The 14403-nt window shown below is 49.9% G+C and overlaps 1 protein-coding gene across 3 annotated transcripts in view; it reads left to right on the top strand.

Moving 5' to 3' along the window:
• Nucleotides 1-14403, top strand: part of STOX2 (storkhead box 2) — a 97677-nt gene that overhangs the window by 68602 nt on the left and 14672 nt on the right. For all 3 annotated transcript variants that reach the window (XM_028526962.2, XM_036011767.1, XM_036011766.1), the window contains one exon: nt 7071-7223. In XM_028526962.2, the coding sequence (XP_028382763.1) occupies nt 7071-7223 (153 nt within the window). The remainder of the gene's footprint in view (nt 1-7070; nt 7224-14403) is intronic.

Here is a 14403-nt window from a genome sequence, read left to right as displayed (position 1 = left end):
CAAGAGCTTCCTATTTACATTCTCCTTTGAATTAAAATAATGTATGCAAATAATGGCTTAGGAATTGGCCCTGCTTTTAGGAGACCCATCAAATGTTGAAATAACACATCCACAAACTTTAGAAAAGCTCTTAGAGAACTTCTCAATGTTCTAAAGTCCCTTTTTGTGTCCACTCTCCCCTGCTGGACTGCCGCAAGGAGGGCTCAGACTTGCATTTCTGAAATCAGTGGCGTTTAAACCGAATACCGTAAACTGGTGAAAGTGCCTTTTTTCCAACAACAGTTTTCTTTTACATCTCAGATACGAACCTGTGAAAGTCAGGCCCAGTCATGTGGTTTCACAGGAGAGCCGAGTGCCACCTGGCGACACGTGGGCCAATGGGCTCTGTCCGCCCCGCCTCCTTGCAGGGCGCCGCATAGGGAGGGCGTGTGTGTGTTCCTCAGAACAACTTAAAAAATATATTGCAGTAGACCATCTGCTAAAGGAGCCGAGCAACACTGATACATAAATTTGGGGTTAATAAAAACTGAACTACATTGTAAAACACAAGCTTTGTCTGATGCTTTGCTTCAGAGAAGGTGTTTTCTTAACCTCAAAGAGCTTGTGGCTTCCCCAGGCCCAAGGGTATTAAAGGTAACGCTTGGCCCGTGACTAGTTCGGTGACGGTTTTTTTAAGGGAACAGAGTTGCATTATCGCCGTGCCCCTATACATTTTACAGGGAAGTTGGACCATTTTTATGAGTCGCAGTATCTACTGCACGTGGTAATTTTATTGGCACCTATAATTTTAATTTTAGTGTTAATTTTGGCAGTTCGGAGAACAAAAACAGCCTCACTTTGGTCCCGAGGAGCAAAGCGGAGCAAGATTTTGAATTAGAGTGAATTATAAAGCCTTTTATTAAAGGGGGGAAATTAATAGCCAATACATTTTGCTATTGTTGTAAAAATTAACACCTACTTTCTCTGATTGGATGACCATTAAAATAGCTTCTCTAGCAAGGCAGAAATACAGCTAGACAAGAATTCCATGTTGTGTTTTTATGCCAAAACTCTGCGGCCCTGATGCAGAATCTGAGCATTTGAGAGCCTGATGGCATTTTTGAAATCATGTCATCCAGACTGTCATCTTCCAGATAAGGAGCCAGACGCAGAGCGGTCATCGTGTTTTGCTGTAAGAGACTGGCACCCCTGCGTGCCTCTTTGCGTGGGGAGTTTCCCGGTTACAAGTCAGCACAGTTTCAGAACTCTGTGTGCAAGTCCAGGAAAGCTGCTTTGGTTTATGAACTTCATTAGGGTCAAAGTAACTGTTCAATCCAGAGGAGAGAATAAACCTTGACATTTATGATAACAAATAGTATTTAAAAGTAAACAGGAATGCTGGTGCTTGAAAAAAATATATTATTTAAAGAAGGTTAAAATAGGTGACGGACTTCGGGGTACTTCCAGGCTTGTAGTTGATTATGACGTGGTTCACCCGGGAAAATCACGGCTTTCTCTTCCTTATGCATGAGTACGAGGACAGGCACTTGCGGTGGAAGAAAATGGATGTGTGTTTGTTTTCTAGTAGGTACTTGTGGAAAGCTACGGTATCTTCTGGGAGGGGATGAGTGTAAGTTGTCAGAAAAGTCACATCTTCCTAGGAGTTGTATTGTCCTCCCTCGTGTGCAACGGTTGGGTACAGGGAGCCCAGGTTAATGACTGGGAAAGGAAGTGGCGTTTGTGAAGGACAGAGCTTTACTGCACTGTGGTTCGTGGGGTTCCCGCCTCAAACAGAACCTAGGTAGGAACAGTTTCGGAACTCGAGTACCCGAGGGCATTGGGTATAGAGTAGGCACTCAGGTATATTTCTTGAAAGGATGAATTACGTGAGAGAGGATGTTTTGAACTAATTCTAGCTAAAGTAACTGGCCAAGAGTTGGATGAGAGAACAGATAGAGGAGTTTAAGTAGTAAAAATACGTGTGCATGATAAAGTTCGTTCTGAGGTGGTAGCTAGCCGTAGACAGTAAGACAGAGAACGTCAGCATGTGTGTGATGTCGCCCAGACCCTCCTTGTCAGTGGCCTGGCTGGCTGTCCTCGTCACCCGTGCCCTCTCCACACGTGCAGACAGCGATTTTCTAGCACAACTGTGTCCTGTAGTTCCTCCATGTAAATGCAAGCAGTGGCTCCTCAATAGGATCAACAATGGGTCTGAAGCCTTCTGGTCAACCACCATCTGGCTTCTACTTTCCTCCCCCTCTCACCCCCAGCCCGGCCCAGCGCGCCCCACTAGGCCCAGCTCCCCCAGCTCAGCACGCTGCTTGGTGCTCCGCACATGCGCGATCCTCCCGCCTCCAGCACGGTGCTCCGCGCATGCGCGCTCCTCCCGCCTCTGGCGTGGTCTCCAGCCTCCACCCCATCGTCACCACCAGGCAGATTCCTTTGTCCTCACGCTTCTCAGCTGATTAGTCCCTTAGATGAAAGCAATGTCCAAACGTTCACCGAGGTGTTTTAAATTGGATGTTAAATGCTCTTAAAATCAAAGACGTTTCCTTACAATGGTAATATTTTCATGTCTTCTCCCATCTTAAGTTCGCTTACCGGAAATTTGTTGAATGCTTCCTCTGTCCAAGGCACTGAGCTTGGCTTGGTCTGAATCGTCCTGGACTTGACGAATCTTCCCTGAGGGCTGCACCTGCATGGATGTTTGTAAGAAAATAAAGCTGAAACGAAACCTGTTTACCCCTTCTTGTTGGAACAACAGGACAGAATTATCGCAGCTCAGAAAGAATTTGTGGGCCTACAAAGTAGCTGTGAGTGTTTAGATGAGTCGTCTTTATGAATATGTTCAGAACCACTTCTGACGGTAGAAAAATTGAACGTATAAATTATCGACATGTAGCGATTCGGGGTTTATGCGAAAAGGGGCAGATTCTGTAGATGATGATGACCAGCAGTATTTTAGTGGTATTCACATTCCTTGTTTTTTGTTTTTTTTTACCACAAATGTGGTCCAGTTGGAAGAATTTTCTAGTAATACATTTTAACAATGACTAGTTGACTCATTAAGCAGGTCCAATATAAGATCCATGGAAAATCGTAGTAAACTTGAGTACTGTGTTATGTTGTTTGAGAGATACCTGTGGTTTCTTTAGTGTAGATGTGAAATGCATGTCCTAACTATCACTTATAGGTGATTATTTTGCTATGGTAACTGCTACATTTGGGGGGATGATGATGATGATTATTATTATTAATAGGGGAGCCTTAGAAATTGCATATGAATTAGGTCTATTCAGTCCCTTGTTAAATTTGCTTTGTAATTATTGAGCAAAAAGTATGAATGAAATCACAACCCTTTACTACCCTGAGAAACCCCTTGGATTATCATGTTATAAAGGGATATTCATTCACTCAACAAACAGTTACTGGGTGCCTGGAGTAAGCTCTGGATTATTCCAGGCACTGGAAATGTGGCGGGAACCTGGTGTTCACGCATCCTTCTGTCCAGGAGCTTGTGTTCCCGTGGGGGAGGCAGACCGCACACCAGGCCGCACACAGACACGCTCAGACAGGGAAGACAGGGGCTGGGTCAGAGTCGGGTCCCCGTGGTAGACACGGGTGTGCTGCTTCCTTCCCACCTGTGTCACCCTCGCTGACACCAGGTGGTGAGCAGCGGGGGGGGGGGGGGGGGGGGGGCGGCCACAAGGGGGCGCTGACAGGCTCAGACCCTGGGGGTCATTGCAGGCCTGGTGAGGAGTTCTGATCTCCCAGGTGCCCACTGGCGGTCACTGCTGCATTTTACGCAGGGGCGTGGTGTGCTTTATGCTTTCCCGAGAAGGCCAGGTCGCTCTGTGAAGAAGGGAGCGTTGGGGCAGGAGGGAGATCTCAGTCATCCGGCCACTCTGATGGGCCAGGTGAGAGGTGACGGCGGTTTAGGGTAGGGGCAGAGGGGAAGGGAAAGGTCCCGGCTCCCCAGGACTGCCAGTGCGGCTTGGGGTGGGAAGAAAGTGGGAGATTAATATATTTTAGTGCAGAAGAAAAGTAAGATGACGTGGAGATAGTCGCTTAGAGCCTCCAAATTCCATTTTGTCCTCTATCCCGAGTTAAAAGTTACTGCACACAGTCTTTATTGTAGTGGAACTGAGCTTTTTGGAAGCAAATGCAGTTCAGACACTTAAAGTATGCTGCCTCTTATATTTGGCTGCGGTGGATGAAAAGGAATTAGCTTAGAAGATGGCATTTAAACTAAACAAATACTTTCAGCTAAAAGCACAAGGAGAAGCACGGCCTAAATTAGTTTATTTTGCTAATAGTTATTTCTTTTCTACAGAGAGATCAAGTCGTCTGTAACATATACAAAAATCAGAAAACAGGCCTGCATTTAAGAAAATCATCTTTAGTCATTTTATATTTTTTGATCTGAGCAGCCCTGAGTTACGACGGGCAAACATTAGAAGGTGCCACCTTCCCAGGGGCACACAGGCGGAAGGCACTGAGGAATCCTCCGACTCCCCCCCCCCCCACCCCCCGCCAGCTGACCTCGCCTTTCTGTTCATCTGATTTACAAAACCCTTCCAGGTGACGTTGAGGTCCACGTGGCCAACCTAGACACATCAAGAAACCGGGCCTCAGAGTCCTTGTCCTCTCCTGTGGGAGGCAGAGGGGGAGAAGGAACCCCAGGGGGCACCTCGGGGGGGGGGGGGGGGGGGGTGGCTGTGGCTGAGCTACCCCACGCCGAGGGGAGGGGAGGGGAGAGTGACCAGGTGTAGCTCCAAACTCTCACCTCCACTCACTCATTAGCACCCCGGTTCATCTTTTACACACTAGGCTTTAGAATAAGATTTCATTCGAATGTAGGGGTACAACATTTTGTGTTTTAAAAGATTTAAATCTCCTCTTCCAGGAAGTAGCATTCTTGCCCCCTGAGGTGGTCCCAGCCCGCAGAATTCTGCCATTTTTTAGGTCCCCAACATGAGCTGAGCATCCCCAGCCAGTGAGGGAAGCTCGCGTCCACAATAACAGCCCAAAATTCCATGTTCTAGCTTCCGCCCCTGAGACCCCCTCCAGGATTTGCAAGAACCCCTCAGAGGCCGTCTCTCTCTGGCACTTACATCCTGTGGGCCCCAGGAGTTCGTGGGTTTTAAGTTGGGTCAGTTCCTGGTTCCTGCTGATTTCTATCTCCGCGGGCCTTTATCCTGGCCCAGATCTGAGTGCTCCTCGCTCTCTCCGGTTTTGGGGGAAATGTCTTACTCTCCTCATAGCCGTCTCGCAGGGAATGGCACCTGAGCAGCGCTGATTGGAAGGAACCCCAAGGGGTGCAGGCGAGAGGGGAGCATTGAGCAGATCTGGGCTTACAGGGGGCGTCAGGCCTTTGACCCCAGGGTCCTGCTGCTCCATCTGGCTCTCCTGTTAGACTCACCCCTCATCCGGTGGTTTTCATTCCCAAGCCCTGCTGCCTGGTTTCATCCATCCAGCTCTTTCCCATTCAGTCCATCAACCCAGGTTCAAGTTCTTTCCCAGAGGGACGCCGGACTCCCACCGGACTAGGGCTGCTCTGGGCACAGCTCCAAGTGCCCGGCAGTGAGGAGGCAGGTCCACTCCCGCGCCCCTAGGCACCTCCCAGGAAGGTGTTGCTTCATGCCACTGGCAGACCCGAGTCTCGGTTCCGCGGGCCGTGGTACTTATCATGAGAGAGAAATCGTGCCTAGGAAACGAGACAGGAAAGATGGTGATGTGAGCACAAGTGGGAAGTAAACTTAGAAAATGCTCACCGGGATTCCCCTCTGCTGAGAGCTTGCACCCTCTTTCGATGGGGCCTTTTTTTTTTTTTCCAGCGAAACAAGGGGCACCAGGTGTCAGGAGCGGACTTTCCTGCTTTCCCAGACTCGCCCTGTGTTGGGGGCTGGGGATTCTCAGAGCAGAACTTGAACTTGAAAATCACCACACTGTGATGTAAAGAAGGTGTATTTGCATTGCCTCTTGACACCACCCCCAGAGCCACAGCCAGTTGGCCCCCAGGCTGCTGGGTCTTCAGCCTCTCCTGCCTGCAGGCCTCCTGCCTGCAGGCCTCCGGCCCCCCCCACCTGCCTCTCCACCCCCACCCCCTCCACCCCCACCCCTGCCACCCCCTCCACCGCCCTTTTAGATGCAAATCTGTGCGGGAGGGCTCAGCCCCTCCTGGAAGTCCCCCGTGCGCCCTCTCCTGCTCCTCCAGTTCCTCCAGCCCATTCCTTCCGTGGGCAACAGCCCTCTTTCTGCATTCACTTCTGACTTTGTCATTCCTCAGGTTCCCCCTATGGCTCACCCTCCCTCCTAGGACGAAGGCCTTGACCCCACAGCTCTTTTCTCCCGCTGCGCCTGCGTAACCTGTGGGCCTTCCCTGCTCCTCCCCAGAACCCCTTGCTGGTGGGCCCTACCACCCCCTTCCTCACAGCCCCACCTCCCAAGCATCCCAGCCACTGACACAGACACACACACACACACACACACCCTCCTACGGCACTGACTCCCTGCCTCTCAGCCCCACCCCACCTCCCTGCTCTGCCCCGGGTACTCTGCCCTCTCTGGGGCACCATGAACTTGGGTCTCCTTGTCTGTTTCCCCCACTTGAATAGAAATTCCTTGAGAGCAGAGATGTTCTGGGGAAAGGGCCTTCCTTAGTCATGGCCCCCAGCCCCCAGCCGATACCTGACCCTCACGAGCCCCCCCATTTGAACGAATGAACGCCCCAGTGACCACACGCGCCTCCGTCAAGGTGCAGAGGGCCGGGAACAAACCAGTAAGCGCCAGGTGGACAGAACAGAGACCGTTTCCCAAAGTCCCGTGGTTGCGGCCTTTCCGTAATGTGTCTGTTTAAGCGGGCGCTGGGGTCCGAAGGCAGGTTTTGTTTGTGGGGGCCGTCTCTGCCCCGGAAGGGATGGGCCGTGCTTGTGCGGACGAGGTCAGGGTCGGGGGGTGACCACACACCTAACACGGGGACACGGAGGGAGTCACGGGAGGGTCGTGTACATGCGAGGGGCGTGTGGCGGGGGGGGACACACGGCCGGGCCTCTTCCTGAACCGCTCACTTGACCATTGTCTTTCTGCAGGTGATGTGTCACCCATCAGTATGTCTCCCATCAGTCAGTCTCAGTTTATTCCGCTCGGGGAGATCCTTTGCTTGGCCATCTCAGCGATGAACTCGGCGCGCAAACCTGTCACCCAAGAAGCACTGATGGAGCACCTGACCACGTGCTTCCCAGGTAACGGGACGGGCGGTTCCCCTCGTGTTCAGTGTCTGCCACGATGGGCCAGAAACTTCCCTTAGTTTTGTCACTAAACATGAAGGCGCCTGCGTTACTTCAATAATAGCGTGCCTTCTTTGGCTGGAAGACTTTATTTTAAACTGGCACTGAGAAAGAGAAATTACACTGGAATCCGTGCAGAATTCTGGCCCAGACCAACGAGATTCCCTTCCAGCCCTGCTGCGCAGCTTTCTTTAAGTTTGCCGGCGCCGCAGTTCCGGGGCGCGAGTCAGAAACCAGCTGGCCATTTCAGTCCTTCGGGGCTAAGCTACAAAAAGGATGATAGCAAACTGAACACGTCTTGCATGCCTATGTCATGGCCCAGGGAGTGTTAGGAATATGGTGTTTGGGCCCTGGCCAGTGTGGCTCAGTTGGTCGGAGCGTCCTTCCACAGGTCACGAGTTCCATTCCCGGTCAGGACACTCACCCAGGGTGTGGGTTTGGTCCCCTGTCGGGGCACACTCAGGAGGCAACCGCTAGATGTTTCTCTCACATCAGCACCTCTCTCGGTCCCCTCTCTTCCTTCCTCTCTCTCTAAGAGCAAGGAAAATAATGTTCTCAGGTGAGGATAAAAAATATTTTTTAAAAATGATATTTGGTAAATTAGTGAAGCTCTCACTGTAAAAACAATAAAATATAATAAAGATTGTTTAAGAACAATAAAATGTTTTCTCTTAACTGTTATAAAAAGAAGACAATAGCCCAGCTGCTGTGCGAAAGGCCCTTGAACACCCCCCCATGCTGGAAGCTGCTAGGAACGGGGTGTGGGGGTGTGGGGGGGTGAGCTAAAGGGTGCCCGCCCCGTCGGAAGAGAGGCAGCCCTCCTCAGCTGCAGTCTGCCACTCCTTTTCTCCAAACAAAAGTAGGACCCTGCCAGAGTTCCAAAATCTCCTATTTTTCCAAGAGAATCTGGAAAAATTTAACATGAGTATGTTTGTGCATGTGCATTTAACATGAGTATGCCAATGACACGCAGGTCAAATAAAACACATTTTCAGGCCCCAGTTTGCCAGCGTGGTCTGCATGCGGCCTCTACCTGGGTTGAAGTAGAGCTTGTGTTGAACACCAGCGCGTCCCATAGTTCATTCAACCAAGAGGAGACCTTGGTAAACATAAGCTGTTGGCTGTATCAGTTAGCGTGTGCTCCAGAAACGCTGGGTAACAAGCCAATACAGAACCTCAGGGGCACACGCCAGTAGACATTTACGTAGCTCAGGTGTCGTGGGTTCTCCAGGACTCAGCTGATTCAGATGGGTCCTAGCCAGGTGGCTCTGCGTCACCTGCACGCCATCCCCTCTGGAAAAGGGGGCACGCAGAGTCCTGCTCCGGGTGTGGCGATGGCAAAGGCGCCAGAGGACCAGCTCGGCTGCCCGAGGGCCCGGCAGCCCTTTGGTAGGGCCACACCCACTAACACTTCATTGGCCAAACTCAAGGTCATGGTGTGGGGAGATGCACCCCCGGCCTGGGGAGAAGACAGAGAGACTGCTCCTAAACTAAGCAGTAACGTACGATGTTGAGTCCCCCCACTTTTCCTGGTGATTTTTCCTCTTTCCATTTCCCAGTTGATGTGTTTGAAGTCATGTGTACTGTTTAGAGTACTCTAACAGGGGTGTACAACCCGAGGCCCACGGGCCGCATGAGGCACAGGGTGGCTACAAATGTGGCCCAACACAAAATCATAAATTTATTTAAAACCTTGGTTTTTTTGCTCATCAGTTTTTGTTAGTGTTTGTGTATTTAACATGTGGTGGAAGACAACCCTTTTTCTTCTTGTGTGGCCCAGAGACGCCAAAAGGTTGGACACCCCTGCCCTATAGGAGCCCACCCGTGCAACCTACAAATCACCTTACGTTTTATAACATTTTCTGCTCTCTGAATGTTCTTCACTAATTGTTTGTCTCTCCTTGTTAACTTCCAGGCAAACCTTTTCCTTTCAGTAGTCAGGTAAGGGAAGGGTCAGCTTGGGTGGAAGGTTTATCTGTGTTCTTGAAGCTCTTAAAATCTGAATCCGTGATAAACAAACTCTGGGGGTAGAATCTGGAAGTGACGGAATGTGCAAATGTTAAAATTCACAACCGCATCTCTTTTAGGCGACCCCGACGGATTTCTAGTGGAACCCTGAATTTTGTAGACAATTGAAAATATCAGTTATTATACTAGGGCTTCCTAATAAAATAATCATCATGGATATCAGTGGCTATCACATAAAGCTTTTGCAAACGCACGGGTAGAAGGATGGAAAATGGGTTGAACAGGGAATGTTTCTATTTTGTTTTTTTTTCCAAATTAAACATTATTTGGTTGATATACTTGTAAATACAAAACATAAACACTTTAGATGTAAATTTTCCCTGGAAGCTCTTATTCCTTCATTTGGGAATAATCAGAGAGCTTAGTCTCAAAGGTAAGGAATGCTTACAGTGGAGTCAGGATTCTACCCAGTTTTGTAAGGGTTCTAAGGTCATCACCTGGAGGGCCCACAGTCAGCAGACTCTAGAATATGGCTGAGTTTTTATCATATAGTAATAGCTATTTTTTAATGAATTGAGCCCTTTCTTTTAGTCTAGCAGCACAGTAACCTCAACCCTGAAGTCTTATAAATGAGCCTTACCGTTTTTGGAAAAGTTTGTTTTGATTTTGACCGAACGCATGTTACCGTGTAGGACCCCCTGAGTTTTAGGTGTGGTTTGTCACCTGGACGGCCGAGCTGCGCAGCTCCGGGGGCTGGGCGGGGGGGGGAGGGCGCTGTGCGTGGTGTCCCCTCTCGGGAGTTGCGTTCTGTGTGAACAGCACCCCCTGCGGTGGTTCAGCGGGAGGTTGTTCGTAGGGCTCAGCAGCTGTTTTAAGTCGAAAGCATTTTTTTGTTGTATACCATCTCTCAAGAATTGCATTGATATGGTTTGGATTATGTCACTAATTCTATTGGAATTCGCTTTTATTTGGGGTAGAAACTCCCATAAAATTGAAGGAAAAAAATCGCGATTGTCCTGGCCTTGAAGTCCCTCGCGTGAAAACCGGTTCCCTGTCTCTCAAGAGCAGAGCTTAGAGTGAGAGGAGAGCACGCAGGTCAAACACGGAGTGATTACGTACAGCAATACCTTCTTCACGGGCCATGTCACCTCTCCTGCCTTGGTCACCAAGGATGCCTCCTGGAGAAGGTGACACGGGTGTCTGTGTCACACCATAGTCAAGGCCTCGTTTCGCTGGAGCACTGCCAGCTGTTTCCAGTGCTTTCGTAGCCCACCTACACAGTTTTGGAAGGATGGGGGGAGCCTACCCAGCCGTTCCAGGTTGCTGCGCGGTGTTCTCTGACGGTGACCTGGGTTTCCACGGGCCCCGGCTCAGAGCTGAGACCACTAACAGCTACTGTGCATTGAGACCTCACGATGTGTTAGGCGCTGTTGTACACACTGGGTTGGCCAAAAAGTCCATTTAGTTTTTCTCTGTAAAATAAAACACATGTTTTTCATTTTTACCAATAACTATTGGTTTGGGTATTTTAAGCACCTCAGCTCTCTCCCATGTGGTAGAACATTGATTGTTCTCAATTAATGTCGCGATTTGATCGCTGTCAACTTCAACTGGTCTACCTGACCATGGAGCATCATCCAGAAATCTCCAGCACGAAACTTCTCAACCCCTTTTGACATATTTGGTCAATCACAGCTCCTTCTCCATACACTGCCCAATTTTGTTTTTGCATTTCCGTCGTGTTTTTACCTTTCTTGAAATAATAAAGCATAATATGCCCTAAATATTGTGTATTTTCCTCCATCTTCAGTATTAAAATGGCTACACAAAACTTCACCAATTTTGACGACTTTTTAAAAAATGCACGCTAATACACAATCTTCACAAAATTGTTTCAAATCGAGTTAAAGACAACTAAGCACTACTAGAGTCATCTTATGGGGAAAAAATGAACTTTTTGGCCAACCCAATACATTAAATTCATTTAAACTCACAGCAACCCTGTGTGGGTGGGTGCTATGAAGACCCACATTTTGGTGACAGTGAGTAGAGGCTCAGGGAGGGTAAGTAGGTTGCCTAAGATGATACAAGCCGGGTTAAGTGTTCTAGAGCAACCATCCCATCGTACATGTGGCTTAAACAACAGAAATGTGTCGTCTTGCGGTTCTGGAGGCTAGAAGTCCAAGCCGAGGTGCCCCTGGAGTTGGCGGGCTCCTCCTGAAGGCTCTGAGGGCCAGTCTGTCCCAGGGCTGTCTCCGTGGCGGGTAGACGGCTGACTTCTCCCGGTGTCTCTCCTCACTGTCTTCTCTCTCTGCCCATCTCTGTGTTCGAATTTCCCCCTTTAAAATGACACCAGTCGTATCAGCTTAGGCCCCCCTAATGACCTCCTTTTAACTCACTTCCCTTTATAAAGACTCTGCCTCCCCCTAAGGTCACGTCCCGAGGCACCAGGGCTGGGACGTGAGCCTACAATGGTGGGGGGTGGGGACAGAGGGGCGTGAACCCACCAGCAACATCCAGGAACAGCGATGGGTTTCCACCCGGCACCCGGCCCCGGAGCCCACGCCTTCAGTCTGCACGGAGACCGTCGTTTCCGTGGGTCGGACACGGTCATGCACTGGCCGTGTGATTCAACCTGACCTGTTTCCAAACTACCCTCATGCACCTTGCGTGACGTTTTGTTCGACGACAGACCGTGTGTACGATGGTGGTCCAGGAGATTTTAATGGAACTGGCTTTCCTGTAAGACACGGACGGACGTGTGGTTCGGGAGGATTTGTTTTCCTCTGACGGGGTCGGTATCTGTGGGGCTTGGCAGTAGATCCCTCTCACTCCCAGCCCCTCCGTGTTGAGCGCACAGGTGATGTCCCGGTACATCATCCCCCGTCTCAGTGGGGAGGAGCCCGTCCCCCAGCACCGCACACTCAGAGGGCGCCGCAGCCCCCCCAGACCCCGTCTGACGGGCTCAGAGGCCATGGTTGGACGTTCTTGTAGTCATGCCACAGGGGACCTACGACCCTGTACAAGGACACAGGCCCACAGGAGCTACCTGAACGGGTGTTAAGGGCCACTGCCAATTTAGTAAAAGCTTTCTGTGGTTGGGGGGGGGCCGGCCTGTCGCTGGACTTGGGAAGTATTGTAATGACCTAAAACATAGATGAGCTTTCTTTCTTCTATCACTTCAGTGCCAGAGGGTCAATGGAACTGAAAACAAATTTCCAGAGTCAAAATACGGAGCCCTCAGTTCTACACCCTCTCCACATTACATGCTGTTTTGTTTATGACTGCCACCGAGTTCCTCAGTCTGACACTGCTCCGACATGCAGTAGGCAGAACCGCATGGCCAGGACGATCCCCCGTGTCCCTTTATCTCTCCTCCTCAATTTCCTATCCCTACTGACCCTCGGGCCACCTCTCACTCCCTCCTGACTGTCACTGTGTTGGTGATCTCTGCCCCACCCAGCCCCTTGCTCCTCGGTGTCCCCAGTCAGCCCGGCCCACAGCCCTGTTCACGGAGCAGCGTTGACAGCTTCGATGTTCTTTCCGACCCCGTGGGAAGGAAGCAGGCAGAGGGACTTGGGGGGCAGTGCTCACAGAGCCTGCAGTGGGGGACAGTAGTGTCCCAGGCCTTCACACCCGCTCGCCACTGGCTCCCTGACGCGCCCAGAGCGACAGCGAGTCCTGTGAGCTCCCTTCCCGGGGAATGTCCTGTACAGGTGTGCCGTTGTTTTTAAATAATTTTTTATTTTTCAGTTATAGTTGACATTCAATATCCTACTAGTTTCAGGTGCGTAACCCAGTGATTGGACATCATGTATCTTCCTAAGTGGTCACCTGGATGCGTCTAGCACCTATCGGACGACGTGCATAGTCATTACAGTTTTCTCGACTGCATTCCCCATGTCGTACTTTACATCCCCGTGACTGTTCTGTAACTGCCAGTTTGTACACTTCTCAACGCCTTCATTTTATTCACTCGTTCCCCCAGCCCCACCCACCTCTCACCCAGCCCCTCAGCCTCCTCCCCATCTCTATCTTTTATATGATAATTTTACGGTACCTGCTCCGTGTTTGGGTAAGTGAATTCTTATCATTGTGCTACACTTGTCTGCAGTGTTCACTTTAGTAACGGACCGTACGGGTCTGTGTCCTGGGAGCAATGGGCAACGTCTACCGTCTAGCCGAGGCGTGGAGGGGCCAGACCGTCTAGGTTTGAGTGCGTGCCCTCTACAAACGTTCGCACGGCGTCCAGGTCACCTAAACTACATTTCTCTGGATGTGTCCTTGTAGTTACGTGACACGTGACCATGTATCATTCAGGTCAATGTTATAAATATTGTAACCATCAGCGTGCCTGGCAATGACGGATGGAGAACACCCAAGAGCGAAAGTAAATGCGCTACAGTCTGGAGAAGGTGCACTCCCTTAAGTGTGGATACTCCTAATTCTGTCTCTTAAGGTAGCCAGGGCATACACGTGCACACAGGACCCTTTGGAAACAGGGTCCGTTGCTCTACAGAGGAGCGATCTAGGACTTCCTTCTGAAATTTCTGTTCTGGCAAATACAGCAGCTTTGGACCGGGGACCAGACAGATGTAGAACATCTAAGCTTTCATCAGCGTGTTTCTTAGGGCTCCTGGTTACGAGTTGGGGAAACCACCCCTGTCCTGCCGACTTGTGCCAAGAAGGATCTGCCCCGAATTCCCCCAGGGCCATCCTCACATTCAAAACGGACCATGACAGTTGACCAGCACTGCATTGTGAACCATGGTCAAGACCAATTGCCCTTTTATTATATAATTTATAAAATTCCGTTTATTAAGTCAACTTAACCTTTAAAAATGTATGGAGCAGTTCCAAGCATATAAGGCAGACTCTACATGTTTTAGCTTTATTGGTCAATACCCAAAAAGCTTCTCAACCCTGTTTCCCTAGTTGCTTTGGTGGAAAAAAAAAAGTCTTTTTTGTTCATGTGTATCGTATCATGGAAAACATCTTTCATTTCGCCCCTTATTTAAAAATATTCTATCTTTAAAGATTCAGTTCAGTGAAGGCTTGTTACAGCAGCAGGGACCTAACGTCATCACACCCCCCTCTCTCTGCCCACCCCTTCTACGTTCGCGTTCTGCCGGTGGTAATGCTCGTAAGCGTCATCAGAGAAAGCTAG

The sequence above is a fragment of the Phyllostomus discolor genome, chromosome 11, assembly GCF_004126475.2.
Source record: "Phyllostomus discolor isolate MPI-MPIP mPhyDis1 chromosome 11, mPhyDis1.pri.v3, whole genome shotgun sequence".
Classification (NCBI taxonomy): domain Eukaryota; kingdom Metazoa; phylum Chordata; class Mammalia; order Chiroptera; family Phyllostomidae; genus Phyllostomus; species Phyllostomus discolor.
Note: the sequence above shows the minus strand (reverse complement) of the source record. Positions and strands in the feature narration are given on the sequence as shown.